Genomic DNA, 17,273 nt, shown 5'->3' with positions numbered 1-17,273 from the left:
GCGCAGGCATGGCCGTGGCATCCTGACCCAGGGCCTTGCCTTCTGCCCATCATGTCCCCTGCTGTCCCCACCGGCCTCTTCCCACACCTGCCTCTTCTTCCCAGAGACACGGCGCCACCTTGTCACTCGGCCGCCAGCCCCTCCGGGTCCGGCCGGTTCACGGCTGTCAGCGCCAGGAGAGTCCTCTGTGATGACAGGATACCGTTACCATACACACAGGGTCCGACACTGAGATTGAAAGGAGAACAAGGACCAGTCCGTAAAACATTTAAGCTGCTGGGTGATTTAGCTTTAACACAACTGCTGATAGAGTTTATGTCTGTCTTTTTTTAGACGCCTCTAGGGCCTAACGGTCAAATTTTGTTTTAATGGGATATTCTTTAAATCGTTTTGAATTTGTTTTTAATTTGGAGAAAGAACAGTCTGGATCTGTGGACGCAGCAACACAAATTGTGAAAAACAAAAGTAAAGGTCTTATTAAAAATGGCATCATTAACTTGTTTCTCACCACAGTCGTCTGAGAGCTTTCATTTCTGTTCGCATTTCACGTGGTTGTACCTTGTGGTGGAGAAAAGAGCATTATTAAAGCTTCATCCCTTTAGAAAGAAAAAGATGATTCTGCACGTTCTGCATTTCCCACAGGCGACTTGGCCCATTTCGGTCGCTTAGAGCGAGGCCGGAGGTCAGGAGTATTTACCGAGTCGTACGTCTGCAGGGGTGGAAAGTAACACAGTCTGCCCCCAGTTAGGGCAAAATACCGACGTCTCGGGTTCTCGGTCTGTCCGCAGAAAATACAGAATGTCCTCAGACTGGGAGAAATGTTCACCAAGGCAACTTGGTAATGAAAACACGGTCGTTTTCGTGTCAGCGCACACTGAGAGGCAGGGGGTGGGCCCCGCCCAGGGGGAGAGCAGGCGAGAGACCAGGGCCTGCGGGGCCCCGGGCATCACTGTGCCCACACAGCAGGAGTGTCTTTGGGCTAAAAACCCAGACAACACAGGAACCTCAGACCCAACCAGGCCCCGCAGGGGGTGCACAGATGGCCTGAGTCCACGTCTTACTGGCCCTGCTGGGCTCAGAGAACCACTGGTGCGTCTATAAAAGCAAAGCGTACAGCCGACGTTCGTTTATTTTATTTGCACGAAGGAAGTTTTTTCTCGATGGTCACTCGGGGAGGGAACCGGAGAACCAGGCTCACACAGTGGCTCTTCCTCCGCAGGCCGGAGAGCGTGACCACTGTGGTCCCTCACCCCCACGTCCACCTGGGACGCAGGCGGCTGCCTGGGTGTTCACACCTCACTGTACATACACACATCGTGTTTGACACCGTTAGGACGTAGGTCAGACTTGAGAACTTTCAAAAGTGGGAAAAGCCCGGCCGGAGTGACTCAGAGATTTAGAGTCGACCTGTGAACCTGGAGGTCACGGTTCGCGGTCAGGGCACAGGCCTGGGTTGTGGGCTCCATTGCCAGTGTGGGACATGCAGGAGGCAGCCAATGCATGATTCTCTCATCATTGATGTTTCTATCTCTCCCTCTCCCTTCCTCTAAAATTATAAAAAAACACCTAACCCGAAAACCTAACCCTAACACAAAAACATAACCCTAACTCTAACCTTAACCGTAACTGTAAAACCTAACCCTAAAAGCTAACCCTAACCCTAATACTAAAACCTAATCCTAATGCTAAAACCTAACCGTAACCTTAACCTTAAAAGCTAACCCTAACCCTAACCCTAAAGTTAACCCTAACCCTAATGCTAAAACTTAACCCTAATGCTAAAACTTAACCCTAACCCTAACTCTAAAGTTAACCCTAACCCTAACCTTAATGTTGAATCCTAACCCTAACCCTAACCCTAAAAGCTAACCATAACCCTAATGCTAAAACCTAATCCTAATGCTGAAACTAAACTCTAACCCTAACCTTAATGCTGAAACCTAACCCAAACTCTAAAAGCTAACCCTAACAGTAAAACCTAACCCTAATGCTAAAACTTAACCCTAACCTTAATGTTGAATCCTAACCCTAACCCTAACCCTAAAAGCTAACCCTAAGGCTAAAACTTAACCCTAACCCTAACCCTAAAACCTAACCCAGTGGTTCTCAATCTTCTGGCCCTTTAAATACAGTTCCTCATGTTGTGACCCAACCATAAAATTATTTTAGTTGCTACTTCATAACTGTCATGTTGCTACTGTGCTGAATCGTCATGTAAATATCTGATATGCAGGATGGTCTTAGGCGACCCCTGTGGAAGGGTCGTTCGACCGCCAAAGGGGTCGCGACCCACAGGTTGAGAACCACTGACCTAACCCTAATGCTAAAACTTAACCCTAACCCAAACCTTAATGCTGAAACTTAACCCTAACCCTAACCTTAACTCTAAAGCTAACCCTAACCCTAATGCTAAAATTTAACCTTAACCCTAACAGCTAACCCTCACCTTAATGTGTGAACCACGTCCTGCGCGGTTCAGAGTTCGGGATCTGGAGAAGGGCTGTGCAAATGACAGGGACGAGACAAGAAATAATAATTTGGAAATTGGGGGGCCAGGCGGAAAGCCCAATGCAAGTGGAAGGACTTCCACCGGTGCCCAGGCCTTGCCAACCGTTTATTCAATTTTGGATACACATCTAGCTCTTAGTCAGGCCGGCAATTCTGCTAACAGACAATCTTAAAGGTCAGTAAATATTAGAAAGATTTACTCTGAGACTATTTGGTCAGGAAATTGCTTGAGCCCCCATTGTCTCGACTAAACAATTGGTGCATAGCTCTGGCCCTTGCCAGGGGCTCAAGGTTCACCAGCTTTCGCTCTTTGTTTACATTCTCTGATAGTGAAGACAATGGGTGGCTTCCAACACCTTAACACTGAAACCTAACCCTAACCCTAGCCCTAACCCTAAAAGCTAACCCTGACCCTAACAGTGAAGCCTAACTCTTCACTGTTTTCACCCAACCACCAACCCCCTTCCCTCTGGCAACCATCAGTCTGTTCTCTGTGCCTATGAGCGTTTGTTTGGTTTTCACTTTTTCCTTAGATGCCACAGAATCCACAGTGTGTTCTCCTACTCACTCATTTCACTCGGTGTAATACCCCAGGTGCACCCGTGCCCCCAAGTGTAGCGTTTCATGCTTTCCTGTTGCTGTCACATTCTATTGTCTGTGGGCACCACATCTGCGGCCGTGGGGCAGGTGTCATTCAGGGGAAGCTCTGAAGTCAGAGCTGGAGGCGGGGATCAGCCGGAGGGTCAGCAGCTGTGGGACAGGCTGTGCAGGGCCTGGAAGACCCGGGAAGGGGCTTGGGGACCTGGCCTCTCCCTCCCCCAAGCCCTTCCCTGGCCTCGAGGCAGCCCCACTAACACAGCAAAGGGCGCTTGGTGACAACCTCACACTTTTTAAAATACATATATATATTTATTAATATTTTACAGAGAGGAAGGGAGAGGGATAGAGAGTTAGAAACATCGATGAGAGAGAAACATCGATCAGCTGCCTCCTGCACACCTCCTACTGGGGATGTGCCTGCAACCAAGGTATATGCCCTTGACCGGAATTGAACCTGGGACCTTTCAGTCCACAGGCCGATGCTCTATCCACTGAGCCAAACCGGTTAGGGCACAACCTCACACTTTAAAAAAATTTTTTTATTCTTTTTTTAAGAAGGAAGGGAGGCAGGTGGGGAGGGTCAGGGAAATTTTCCTAGAAAAGATGACCTCAGACTCTAGTCTTTTTTTAAAATAGATTTTTATTTATTTCAGAGAGGGAGGGAGAGACAAGCATCAATGATGAAAGAGAATCATTGATTGGCTGCCTCCTGCATGCCCCCCACTGGAATCAAACCGTGACCTGGTTCATAGGTGATGCTCAACCACTGAGCCACGCCGGCGGGACCAACCTCCATACTCTACAGGGGGATCAGGTGGAGAGCTTGGTCCAGGGCACAGAGAGCTGGCCACTGAGTCGGGTCCCTGGGGGCTGACGAGCGGCCGTGGCTCGTCCTGGTCCCGGTCCCCTGGCCTCTGAACAGGACACTCAGCATCCTGACGGCCGTGCTGAGCACCGTGCAACCACACATCCCAAAGGGAATCGTTTATAGCTGTGCTAACAGGGCAAAAGCATAATCCCTCGTTTAATATTTAGATTCAGAAATACTCGAGCCACAAGCTATATGAGCACCTACCGTGTGACCTTGGCAGTGGGGCCGTCCCCCCTGCCCCCCGTCCAGGGGAGACCTGTACCAGGGAAGCTTGGAAAGAAACAAATAAACTGTCACTATTTACCCCCCAAAGTCGCTGTAGAAAATCTAACAGAATCATTTGTAAATCTATTATAGGATTAGTAACTGAATGTATCAGGATTTTTGGATATAAAGTCAACACCCAAAATTCAATTGCATTTCTATATACAAACAACACAAAACTAGGGAGTAAATTTTTTTTAAAAAGTGTTTACAACAGCATAACAATAAGTCAGAAAAATGTGCAAAACCTTTAGAAAAGACTACCCTATATAATAAAAGGCTGATATGCAAATTGTCCCCTCGGGAGTTCGACCGCTTGCTATGATGTGAGTTGACCACCGGGGGGGGTGCAGAACAAAGGAAGGGGGCCGGCCGGCAGCTGGAAGGCCCCAATAGGCCTAGGGACGCTACCCGTGCATGAATTTTGTGCACCAGGCCTCTAATAAACATTATAAAGAAGTAAAAAATAAATGCAGAAACACTTCATGCTTGTGAATGGGAGGATTAAAGTCGTTAAAAATGAACCCGACTTGAGGACTTGGGGGCAGTGACCATCTGTGTGGACGTGGGCTGAGCCGGGCACTGGCCTCGCTTGGTATCTGCGACTCTTCTGTGGGTCCAGAGCCTTTCCTGGGGGGTGAGCGCGGACCCGCCTCCCGGGGAGCAGCTGCAGCGAAGGGACCAGGCCCCCAGGCTCAGTGCTACCTGGGGTAGCCTCGCTGTCTGCTCTTGCCTCCTGGCCCCCAGCTGACCCAGGCGCTGTGCTCAGCGGTGTTCAATCTCCTGCGGACAAGGAGGTGCGGCCGGGCTGCTGCCCGCGGGCTGTCCCCGCCTGGATGGTCGGTTTTCCACCCGCAGCCGGAGGAGAGGAGCCTGGGAGACTCTGGGAGGAACCAGCCGAGCAGCTGCGGGGGCCAGGCTGATCCTCAACTCCAGCTGCTCCCACAGCAACGCAACACCAGACCCCAGGCTCCCAGGTGCACGGCCTCCTCCTCCCACAGAGAAGTGCCCATGGCAACCGGCCCTGGTGGAAGGTTCCAGAAGACTGCGATGGGACCGGACATCCTCTCCGGTTCCCGGACTCTGCGGGCCACCAACATCCTGTGGAGCAAAGGGGACACTTGTAACGGCAGGAAGTCCGATTTCCTGGGACTTGGGCCCGCCCGGGGGAAGCACCGGTCAGCGTCAGGAGACTCCCCGGCCGTGCTGTGAGGGCCGGAGGACACCACACAGAGGCGGCCGAGGACACACACACGGAGGCGGCCGAGGACACCACACGGAGGCGGCCGAGCACACGCACACGGAGGTGGCCGAGGACACGCACACGGAGGCGGCCGAGGACATGCACAGAGGCGGCCGAGGACACCACACGGAGGCGGCCGAGGACACGCACACGGAGGCGGCCGAGGACACGCACAGAGGCGGCCAAGCACACGCACAGGGAGGCGGCCGAGGACACGCACAGAGGCGGCCGGTGAACTAGTTAATGGACGAGTCACAGCGTCTGCACGTGACACACTGACAAACGCTCGCAGCCACCGGCCTCCAAGGAGGCCGTCAGACCAGACGCCACGAAGTGGGTGTGAGCTGTGGGCCCCGGTTCCGAGGGGCGGGGACACCGCAGGCCCCACTCAGATGGGCCAGGGACGCGGGAGCGTAGCGTCCCCTTCCCTCCCTGTGTGTCTGCTCCGAATCTCAGTGATGAGAAGGGGTGGCCGTTCCCCCAGCTAATTGTTGGTGCAGAGATTTCCGAAGCACAGACACTCGAGATTCCCGGCGACTCCTCCGCGGACAGCTGTGCGCTAAGCCGTCCGCGGCCTCCACGGCCCTGACCTGGTTTGTGCTGCAAGTGAGGACAGAACGAGAAACCCACTGTGTGCGCGGGGACGCAGATGATTTAAGAAGCATGTGACGTGCAGCTATTTTATTTATTATTATTGTTACTCCTCACCCGAGGACAATTTGCCATTGATTTTTAGAGAGAGATACACAGGGAAAGACGGAGAGAAACATTGATGTGAGAGAAACACATCGATTGGTTGCCTCCTGCACGAGCCCCAACCAGGGCTGGGGAAGAGCCTGCAACCGAGGGTGTGCCCTTGACCAGAATCAAACCTGGGCCCCTTTGGTCTGCAGGTGGATGCTCTATCCACTGAGCAACACCAGCCAGATTTGGGACATCCAGGCTTTTAAAGGAGGGTTAGCAGCCATGAAATAGATCCGATTTTGGCCCGACTGGTGTGGCTCAGTGGTTGAGCACCGACCGATACACCATTCAATTCCCGGTCAGGGCACAGGCCCGGGTTGCAGGCTCCATCCCCAGTGAGGGGGCGTGCAGGAGGCAGCCGATCAGTGATTCTCTCCCAGCATTGATGTTTCTCTCTCTCCCACTCCCTTCCTCTCTGAAATCAATAAAATCGTATTTTAAAAAATACGTTCCATGTTGGAAACGTATCTTGGAAACAATATTTCACAGGAAACTAATCTGTGCTCAGATGTGGAAAAGGAAAGCGTGTGCGACGACAATGAGGCGGCCTCCCCGGAAAAGCCCGACCATTAGGCCGACGCTCAGAGCCTCTGTCCGTCGGGGAAGCTGTCAGGCCGTGAGGTGGCCGGGGGCAGGGAGGGGAGGGGCTTCCTTCCTCGGAGACAACTGGACAAGGTCACAGGGGGGGCCCAGCTGAACACCTGGGAGGGAGGACGTGGTCCACTCGGGGCTACTGGTCACGACGATGCAAGAAACTCAGACTGTGGCCACGGACACATGGAGGACGGGCCTCTTCAGAGTTTGTCTGCCCGGCTGGCGTGGCTCAGGGGTTGAGGTTGACCTAGGAACCAGGAGGTCACGGCTGGATTCCCGGTCAGGGCACAGGCCTGGGTTGTGGGCTCGATCCCCAGTGTGGGGCGTGCAGGAGGCAGCTGGTCCATGATTCTCTACCATCATTGAAGTTTCTCTCTCTCTCCTTCCCTCTCCCTTCCTCCCTGAAATCCATAAAAATATATTCTTAACAAAGAGAGAGGGAGGCCAATGAGCCGGGAACCAGCGGGGACAGACGGGCCATGGGACAGCAGCTGCCACCCAGGCCCAGGTCAGGTCCGACCCCCACCTGCTCTCCCCCTGCAGGTGCCAGAGCCCCGGGACCACGTCCCCTCCCCTGCAACCACAGGCTGCACCTTAGACCGACTCAAGCCTCTGGCGGCTGCGCCCGTCCCTGCTCATCCTCCTCGACCCTCGACCCTCGTGGCTGCAGCAGGTGGGGAAGTGGTAAAACCAGAAGAAAATGTCACATAAAACCCAGTTTGTGCAAATCAGGTGACTTCCTGAAAGTCTGTCAGAAAATACATTTTCCCCCTAAACGTCTAATACCTGGAAAATGTGCTTAAAATCTCTCCAGACACCGCCTCCTCTGCATCATGCTCCGACCCCGCAGGGCGCAGCCGCGAGGATGGCTTCCCGTGAAAGCAGACGCGTGCACCCTCCGTTGGAAAAACATGGCCCGTTTATTCGAACTGAAAGGCATCGTTACATAGTGCAAACGTTTCTTTGGTAATGAACTGGTTACAAGGAACACAGACAAGGCATTTGGCTGCTGCAACAGCTAGGAAAGTAAATACACACGGACACTTCCCTTCCCACCACGGCAACCCCCGCGGCGCGTCCGCACTGTCCACGGCTCCCCACGCACCGAGACTCCACCTCGACCCGCAGACACGCCACCTGCAGCCGCGACTTCCCTGTGGGCCGGCCTCCCCCGGTTCACGTGCCTGTCACCTCTGCCACGAAACCACAGGTAACCCTCGAGGCGCCAACACCCTCGCAGATGGTCGGCCGCCGCCTGACACCGAGCAACTTACAGAACCACCCACCTTCCAAACCAAGCTTCCTCCTCCTCGTTACAGACCCTGGTCCCAGGTCCTGACTCCATCTGACTTGATAATTCAAAGGAAGCCCGTGTCCTGAGCCACAGCGCCAGCTGTTCCCTGCCACTCCCGACCCGCGGCCGAGAGGTCAAGCCGGCCGCGTTTACAGCTTTGACTACGCTCCCGCGGGGATGTCCGCCAAGCCCTCCCACCCCCACCCCCCGGGGACGTGGCAGCCTACGGCCCACCCTGGACCGGAACCAGCTCTGAAACTGCCCACTGCCTGCGGGACGCTGCGAGCCTCGCCCCCACGCCGCACCGTGACGCCCACGGCGGGTGCTGCGTCCCTGTGGGAAGGGTGGGTCCCTCTCTGGATCCCACTCAGCGCCGGAACCTGCGTGTTCAGGGACACGCGTCCCAGAACACAGATCTCTGCACTCAGAACAGAACGGGAGGGTTTGGCCACTCGAGGCGAGTGCGGCCCTGAGGTACGAGGTGCTTTTCACTGGATCCTAAAGGCCTGCACAGTGGCAAGGATTTCTCTGCCGCGTCGAACACTGGACCCCGGGTCGGCTTTCACACACTCCGGCGCCTGGGACTCGGTGAGGTACGGGCGCTGCTCTAAGGCACCCACAGCCGAGTCAGGGAGGAGGCCGGTCCCTCCGTGCGGCGGCCGGGAGCAGCCTGGGGAGCGCGAGCCCGGCGTGGCCACCGCGAAGGGGGTTTCACACCTGGCCCACCACCGGGCAGCAGGGGTCTAGGGAAAGCAGGCCTGTTTCTAAGCGGCCGGCAGCCTCAGTCACGGGCACAGGAGTGGAGAAGCCGCAGGTGCGCGCGTGGCGCGGGGATCTGCCGTGAGGAGTTGCTGGGGTGCGTGGACCATGGCAGAGGCCAGGGAAGGGATCGGGGCTCCGGGCCAGGCGCCTGTGCCACCGGGACAGGCTCCCGAGGGACTGTTCCGTCTGCCAAACGCCAACGTTCTCGTGAAACGTGCGTGCCTCCCGGCGGCGGGTCCGCAGGCTCCGTCCCGGGCAAGCGGAGCGGCTCTCCGTCGAGGGGAAGCGGTGGGACGGGGACATCACTCTGGGAGCCTAAATGACTTAACTGTGCGGTTTAATAGTAGCACCACTTTTTCATTAAAAAATTAAATAAAAACCTGAGAATCTAACATGAAGTTAGGACTCGTGTCTGTTCCCACCCGCGTGTCCACGGCGTGGTCTCCGGCTCCGTGGACGCTCCAGTCTGAGCCCCTGTGCGGCGTCCGAGACGCCCGGGTATGGCCGTGAGCCGTGCATGTCCTCGGCGCCCGCCAGCCCGCACTCCCTGCCCCGGCCAGGACGGGACCGGGGTGGGGGGGACGCTGGCGGAGCTGCGAGGAGCGCGAGGATCTACGGCTGCGCTCCGGGGGGGTCCCTCAGGCAGACCGGGCAGCAGACGCCATCGATCCTCACGGGTGCGGGGCAGCCGGCGGGCTGGCAGGCTTCCACGAAGCAGGTGATCTGCCCGTCCTGGAGGGAGACGGCGCCAGACCGGTCAGTTCCGGGGACCCCGAGCATCACGCCCGCTTCCCCCGTGTTCCAGCCTGTGCCCGGGTCTGACCGCTCGGTTCTTCCTGTCCCCCAGCGGTCTTCCCAGAGCTTCCTGCCTGGCCAGCTGCGCCAGACCCCGGCCACAAAGGGCCCCAGCGCCTGCCCACTGTCCCTGCAGGCGTGCACCCCCCTGGCTGCCCAGGGAAGAGGGAGGCGACCCCACCGGTGAGCGGGGCCTCGCTGACCACCCGGCCACCCACTGGGGGCTCAGGACTCTGCAGCCGAGTCCGTGGTCCAGGCCCCGGGTCCCCGAGACAGAGCTGTACTCACGCGGCATTCACAGACGGTGCACACGTCTCGCTTCCACCGGGCGCCATCCGCGTGGGTCTCGCCATCCACGTCGGTGCACTCGGCCGTGCTGAGCCGAGACTCAAGTTTCTTTATCTGCAAAGTCAACGTGTGCGCGGTCAGTCCATAGGAGTGTGGTCCTCGCCCTGCCCGCCCTGGGGGCTCAAACAGCTCCCCTGACAGCTGATGGCTTTTCCCAGAGCTCTGGGACGGCCCTGCCCGCTTCGCCTCCGGTGGGCGTGCCCACACCTGAATGTCAGTGGTTCCTAAGAACAAAGCTTCAGGGGAAGTCTGAAGCCCCCTTGCACCCAAGTCGCCAGGCCTCAGGCACTCCGGTCGCACAGGTGGAGGAGGGGGACGGGGGGCCTACAGCCAGGCGGGTGCAGCTGTGGGCCCTGGAGGAGGCCCTGCCCTGGGAGCCGGGGACCCCCGAGGTCCTGCCTGGGTAACTAGGGTCACCCCAAGGCCCTGCCCAGGAGCCTGGGTCCCACTGAGGGTCCTGATCGGCGGGAAACCGAGGGACTCAGTGTGGCCATCCCAGGACAAGCCAGGAGAAGAGCCAGCAGGCAGTGAGACCCTGGCCCCACGTGAGGGGCACTGCAGAGTTCACACCGGGGTCAGAGATGAGTCTGTGGGAGACGCGAGCTAAGAGGGGGGACGGCGGGGTGGCACCTGTGTCCGGAGGTCCGTGATGGTCTGCTGCATCTCCAGCACCAAGTCCCGGAAGTCGCTGGGCCCCAGGGCCTGGGGGTGCTCAGAGGAGGCAGCCGTGGCGTTCCTGGGGCGCTGGCCGGGCTTCCCGACGCTGCAGGAGGGGAGACGGGGAAGCAGACAGGAGGCGTCGCACACACTCACACCACAGGCCCCAGGGCACCTGGGCTGTCTGGGGCCCAAGACCCAGCCGGCGGCTGGTGGGACATCCCTGCCCAGGGCCCAGGCCGGCCCGCGGTGTGGACACTCTGGCCCTCGGGGACGCCGTACCTCAGCGTCCTCCCTGCTTCCGTGGGGGGCTCGCCCTCCCGGTAACTGAAGTCAAGCGACCGCCGGCCTCGGAAATGGTAGGAGAAGGCGCTGAACTGGCCCCGGGTCCTGCAGTCTGGGGAGGGGGAGGGTTAGCTGCGAGCAGCTCCGACTTCGGGACAGAGTCAGTGCGTCCCGGCCCCTCGCTCGCTAGCCTGGGACGAACCCCGCTCCTCACGGCCGCGGGGGCCTGGCGACAGCCCTGCTCGCCAGAGCCTCAGGCCCGGGCAGGGCCGGTCTGGTCGGAGAGAGGCCCGCGGAGGGAGGCGCCACGGAAAGATCGACCGGGGTCAGACCAGGACGCTGCCGCGAGCGGCGACAGACGGCAGGAAGGGAGCCCGTGGCCCTGGGCGGCAAACAAGGCTCTGTCCGCGCAGAATCTCCCGGGTTTGGGCCTAAAAACTTGAGTGAATGATCGAGGAGCAGCACGACGCCTACAGCTTCCTCAGCCACCGAGGAACGTAGTATTTACATAAAACACACACACAGCCCGGCTGGTGTGGCTCAGGGGTTAGCACCGACCTATGAACCCGGGTGCGGGCTCCATCCCCAGTGTGGGGCGTGCAGGGGGGCAGCCGATCATGATTCGTTCTCATCACTGATGTTCCTCTCTCTCTTTCCCTCTCCCTTCCTCTCTGAAATCAATGAAAATATACTTAAAAAAACAAACACAGCACGCAGACACGTGTACACACACAAGAAGAGCAACACACACGGAACACGAGGTAAACCTAACGACTGATGAACCTGAAGGAGGCACAGAGAGGCTGTCGCACGAGCCGTCATGCTAAGCACGGCCCGTCATTGAAAATCCTCCACGGATGCCTCAGCACAGACACGCCTAAGCCAGCGAGGGCGCAGCCACGCCTGCTCCCCGTCACCCCCTGCTGGCACCGCCGTCCGCCAGCTGGCGTGCCGTCTCGTCACGGGCAGAGAGCGCGGCGCCCACCACGCCGGGCGCGAGGGCTGGGAGGTACCTTCACAGCAGTCCTGCCAGACCCGCAGGTCCACCCTGGGGATGTCGTCGCAGCTGCTGTAGCCGTGGGGGTACTCCGCCACCCGGAACACGTCCCTCTGCACACGCGTGATGTTGTCGGAGTTGTCGCACAGGATCCTGGCCAGCGACGTCTGCTTGATCTGCGTCAGCTGGGCCGGTGTGAAGACCCCGGGGTTCTCGTACCACAGCCTGTGTCCCGGGAGGAGAACGAGATGGGGAACCTGGACTCAAACCACAGCGACCGAACTCAGCAGCCTCTGCTCCGTCCCCAACGAGGCAGACGCCCCTGGTTTAACCGGGGCCACTCGACGGTGGTCACACACGGCTCACACCTCCCGCTCGAAACAAAGCAAAACAACCAGGCAAAGACCCAGAGGCGGCACCGGACCAGCCGCACCGGCCCCTTCAGCCCGTCGCACGGCCGTGGCCCAGCCGGACGGCTCGGCGACAGGAGGGACCGCCTGCCACCTGCCGAGCTCACCGACCGAGCGACCACGCAGCACCTCGCGATCCCGCCCCAGCTCCAGCAGCTCGGCACCCGGCGCGGTTTCACCGGCAGACTGCGCTTCGAGGGACAGAAACCGCCCACCAGCCACGGGAGGGAAGGCGGCTGAGCCGGGCAGGGCTCACCCTGCTGCCTGTGCCAGGGCTCACCCTGCTGCCTGTGCCAGGGGCCGGCGGCCAGCGTGGTCACCAGTAAACAGCACAGCCCGGCTGGCGCGGCTCAGTGGTGAGTGTCGTCCTGTGGACCAAGAGGTCCCGGGTTCGATTCTGTCAGGGCACAGGCCCGGGCTGCAGGCTCAGTCCCCAGTGTGGGGCGTGCAGGGGGCAGCCGACCCATGATTCTCTCTCATCACTGATGTTTCTCTCCCTCCCCCTTCCTCTCTGAGATCAGTGAAAAGAAGTCTATTAAAAACCCACACAAATAGCACCAGGCGCGACGCCACCTTCACTCCCAGCACGTGTCGTGGACACAGGGCCGCTGCCCACGGTTCCTCTCGCCCGCGTCCCCAAAGGTGCCTGAAGCCCCCGAAGGTGCCCGAAGCCCGGCCCCCCCTCGCCTCGCGCTCACCTGTCCCCGTCCCGCAGGCGCTGGAACTGCGTGCTGAGCAGGCACATGAGCGTGGGCCCCAGGCGGCTGCCGGGCACCAGGTCCTCCACCATGAGGGCCGGGAACAGGTCGATGTTGAGGGGGGACCCGTACAACCTGGACGACAAGGGAGGCCGTAAACGCGCCCAACGGCTCGTCTGGGAAAGCACAGCCAACAGCCCAGGACAGCCCCTTCCGTCATGATCGCACGTTACTCAGGCCGTCCCTTACACACGTCAACGTCCGCCTTTAAAACAGCGGTTCTCGACCTGCGGGCTGCGGCATTAGGAAGGCTGAGAACCGCCGCTTTAAAGCACTCTTCCTCAGGCTGCACCTAACCCCGCCTCCTCGTTTATATGGAGGGCGGGGCCGGAGGAGGTTTACCCCGTTTGTATGGAAAATAAGACAATAATTGTCCGGCCGGCGTGGCTCAGTGGTGAGCGTCGGCCTATGACCCAGCAGCTCACGGGGTTCGATTCCCGGTCAGGGCACAGGCCCGGGTTGCAGGCTGGATCCCCAGTGCGGGGCGTGCAGGAGGCAGCCGGTCCATGTGTCTCTCTCACACGGATGTTTCTCTCTGCTGCCTCTCCGTCTCCTTCCCCCTCGCTCTAAAATTAAAAAAAAAAACCAACAGAAAAATATCCTCGAGTGATTAACAAACAAAAAAAGGTGGAAAAAAGTAAAAAGTAAATAAATAAAAATAAAAAAGCGGCCCCGGCCTCCGGCCCCCGGCCCCCGGCCCCGGCGCGCACTCACCGGCGCAGCTTCTCGCGGACCTCGGGGTCCTGGATCTCGTTCTTGAGGTCCTCGAAGGCGTGCGCGGCCGACAGGTTGCAGTAGGCGCGGAAGTCGTGGTAGGGCGGGATGCCGTGGTCGCGGCCGCGCTGGATGTTGATGGCCGCCAGGTCCAGCGCCACCGTGTGGGCCATGGAGAAGAGGCGCTCGGTGAGCTCCGTGTTCAGCAGCTGCGAGGGCACCCGCATCTTCCCCGCCACGCCGAACAGGCCGCGCAGCAGCGGGTCGATGCCGCCCTCGTTGACGATGCGGAAGGGCGAGAAGAAGGCCTTGTGCAGGGGCACGTGGCCCTGCGGGACGGGCCGGAAGGCCTCGTCCAGCCGGTAGAGCAGCGGGTTGATGAGCGTGTGGCCGAAGCGGAAGGCGGCCGTGGCGAAGGCGTTGAAGATGCCCGCGTTGACGCCGGGGTCGTAGCCGCGGTACTCGCCCAGCATCTTCATGCCCACCTCGCCCAGCACCTTGGGCAGCCAGTGCTGGTAGGTGATGTGCTGCATCTGCGCGCCCACGATCTTGCGGGCCTCGTGGTACAGCGTGTCGCCGTCCCAGTGCGGGTTCAGCGCCAGCAGCTCGGCGGCCACGCGGTTGTGCTCGCGGAACCAGAGCGTGTGCATGCTGGTGAGGCCCAGCTGCTCGTTGGCGCGGTGGTCGCCGGCCAGGAAGCAGGGGATGGGGCTCTCGCTCTCGTCCCGCATGCACTCGGTGGGCGGCCCCGCGGCGAAGGGCAGCAGCGGCTTCCCCGAGCGCTGCACGATGCCCTGGCGCAGCAGCCCGCGCTGGCTGGCCAGGTCGCGCACGGCGCGCGCCTCGTGCTCCGAGCTCCCGTAGACGTTGGAGGCGTCGATGTAGGAGGTGAGCTGGTTGATCTGCTCGCGCGGGTACACGGAGTTCATGAGCAGCGAGGTCATGCCGCTGCCGCACACGGGGCTGGAGCGCACGAAGAACATGCAGCGCGCGCCGTTGCGCACGCGCGGGTCGTTGGGCGGGATGGCGAGCGAGAAGCAGGGCGGGTCGTTGCTGCAGGCGGAGCTGCAGTGCTGCCCGTCCGAGAAGCGCGCCTGGCTCAGCGCCACCACCGTGGAGTCCAGGTCGTGGTCCAGGAACTGGCCCCACTGCATGAGCATGTGCGTGAACTGCGCGTCCGGCGTGATGGCCTCCGTGCCGATGAGCGTGGTGGACACCAGGCGCGGCATGGGGAGCGCGTGCCCGTGGTAGAGCCGCCCCGGCGTCACGCCGCGCGGCGTGTTGAAGCCGTTCTCGTACACGGACTTGAGCAGGCGCTCGAAGGCCGTCAGCGAGGCGCCCCACATCGGGTGCTGCAGGTTGTTGCAGGTGCCGTCGTGCGTGCGGTACTTCTGGTGGAAGCACATGTCCGAGCAGTTGTTCACGCGTCGGTGCGCCGTGCAGCCCGACAGGTTGGCGATGAGGCTCAGGTACTGCGGGGACACCAGGTCATTGTAGTGGTAGCCTGCGGGGAGGACGGGACGGCGTGTGCGCCTGACGTCCGCGGACGGACTCCGGGCCCTCAGTGCTTCCGGGGAGGGGGAGGGCGCGGGAACCACCCTCCCTGAGGGTTTCCCACCTCCACCACCCGGCATGCTCCAGGCCGAGGAACAGCTACGCCCGCCAGCTCATGCCCAGACGTGCAGGCACGCAGGGGCGCACGCTTAGGCACACAGGGGCAGGCACGCAGGGGGGCGCGCTTAGGCACCAGGGGGGGCGGGATGCGCTCAAACACACGGGGGGTGGGGGGGCGGGGGCGCTCAAGCACCCAGGGGGTGCGGACGCGCTCAGGCACCAGAGGGGGCGCGCTCAGGCACGCAGGGGCAGGCGCGCAGAGGGGTGTGCTCAGGAACGCAGGGGCGCACGCTCAGGCACCAGGGGCGCACGCTCAGGCACCAGGGGCGCACGCTCAGGCACCAGGGGCGCACGCTCAGGCACCAGGGGCGCACGCGAAGGCCAGCAGAACAGCTCCCATCTCGAGCGCGCTCACAGCGGCACCTGCGCTCCCCCACACTGGCCGGCACCGCCAGATCTCCGTCACCAGCGCATCCTCTTTCAAGCATCTCTCGGACCCAGGCCCAGTCTCATACACTTGACAGACACAGACTCCTCGTTGTAGGGCCGTGTTCGAAACCCTCACATGGATGCGGTGAGGAACCGGCGGGAGGAAACCCCACAGGCCGGGGATGTGACACTGGGATCCAGCCGCCCAGGGCCACGCTCGCCCGGACGGAAGGCTTGGTGGGCGGCGTGCTTCCCGAGATCAACAGGGACACTGCCACGCCCACCTCACTCACAGTCCCCCTGAAATCTCTCCATTCTCAGCCCTGAACACCGAACACCGGCTTCCACCCACGTCACCAGGGCCCAAGGTGCCTCCCTGTGCGGCCCCTCTGACTGCGCGGTGGCCGCGGGGTCAGCAGCAGCTCCTGGGCTGCCTCCCAGGCCGGCCCCACTGCAGGGACCCTCAGCCAAGCCGAGGGCGGGGGCCAGCCAGCACCGGGTGGACGCAGACACAGCAGCCCGTGAACTTGGACCAGAGCGTCTGGACGTTCACCGATAAAACGCAGACCTGTCTGCAGACGCAGGTAGCACGTCTGCGAAAGGAGGCTGCAACCTGCCATTTCAGCCACGCCCTTCCGGCGAGCTCACTTCAGAAATATATAAAAGCGACCTCAGAATGCAGACCACTGGGCATGGGTGGAACTGCTGACTGAGAAAAGCTAGAATCCAAGTCTAAGGGGCGGACAAGTGACCGCTTTGGGGCGGGACCGTGCCTGGAAGGTGCTGCTATTGGGGAAAATCAATCTGTTCCCCACGAGGTACCACTCGCAGGGCCACAGAACCAGGACACAGGCAGGCCTGCAGTTAACGTCTCAGGCGGACACCTGTGTGAGCGTCCACTGCAGCCAGGCTGAGTGAGTCACCTCTGCCTTCACAGCGAGACGCACCCTCTCACCAGGGCACCTGGTCCCCAACGGCCACCTCCCTCCGGGATCGTCCCAGACACCCCTGCCCAGCCCTGGCCCCGACAGACTCTGGGCAGAATGGCTGGGTTCTGACGCTTCTCCGGGTGCTGGGAGCGGAGGCTGGCGGTCGCCTAGGGACCAGTGGAGATGACCCTGAGGGGCCGGGACCCCAGGACGCAGAAGCAGGCGGCATCTGCACACAGCCGGCCGCCAGGACACGGCTCGGACTGGTCCCAGACGCCTTCCCTCACCGCGCACTTGTCCTCAGGAACAGCGTTCAGTCCCGCGTAACGCTGTGTCCTGATGGCAAAGACGCTCCCCAAAGACAAGGCAGAAACCACCGGAAAGCCGGGAGCAGAGGATCTCGGATCACCTGGCACCGCGTTCTCAGGTTCTCTGCTTCTGGGACTACCCCCAGCAG

At 60.3% G+C, this 17,273-nt stretch overlaps 1 protein-coding gene across 1 annotated transcript in view; it reads right to left on the bottom strand.

The window, feature by feature from the left end:
- Window positions 1–7,727: 7,727 nt before the first annotated feature.
- PXDN (peroxidasin) overlaps window positions 7,728–17,273 on the bottom strand; it is a gene marked incomplete at its 5' end in the record, with an annotated part of 52,657 nt that continues 43,111 nt past the window's right edge. The window contains 7 exons of the mRNA XM_081100703.1: window positions 7,728–9,612; window positions 9,964–10,077; window positions 10,654–10,786; window positions 10,963–11,077; window positions 11,979–12,187; window positions 13,071–13,205; window positions 13,845–15,348. Coding sequence (XP_080956829.1) covers window positions 9,493–9,612; window positions 9,964–10,077; window positions 10,654–10,786; window positions 10,963–11,077; window positions 11,979–12,187; window positions 13,071–13,205; window positions 13,845–15,348 — 2,330 coding nt within the window. The 3' untranslated portion in view covers window positions 7,728–9,492. The remainder of the gene's footprint in view (window positions 9,613–9,963; window positions 10,078–10,653; window positions 10,787–10,962; window positions 11,078–11,978; window positions 12,188–13,070; window positions 13,206–13,844; window positions 15,349–17,273) is intronic.

Source organism: Myotis nattereri, assembly GCF_964212035.1.
Source record: "Myotis nattereri genome assembly, chromosome: 10".
In the NCBI taxonomy this organism is placed as follows: Eukaryota; Metazoa; Chordata; class Mammalia; order Chiroptera; family Vespertilionidae; genus Myotis; species Myotis nattereri.
Note: the sequence above shows the minus strand (reverse complement) of the source record. Positions and strands in the feature narration are given on the sequence as shown.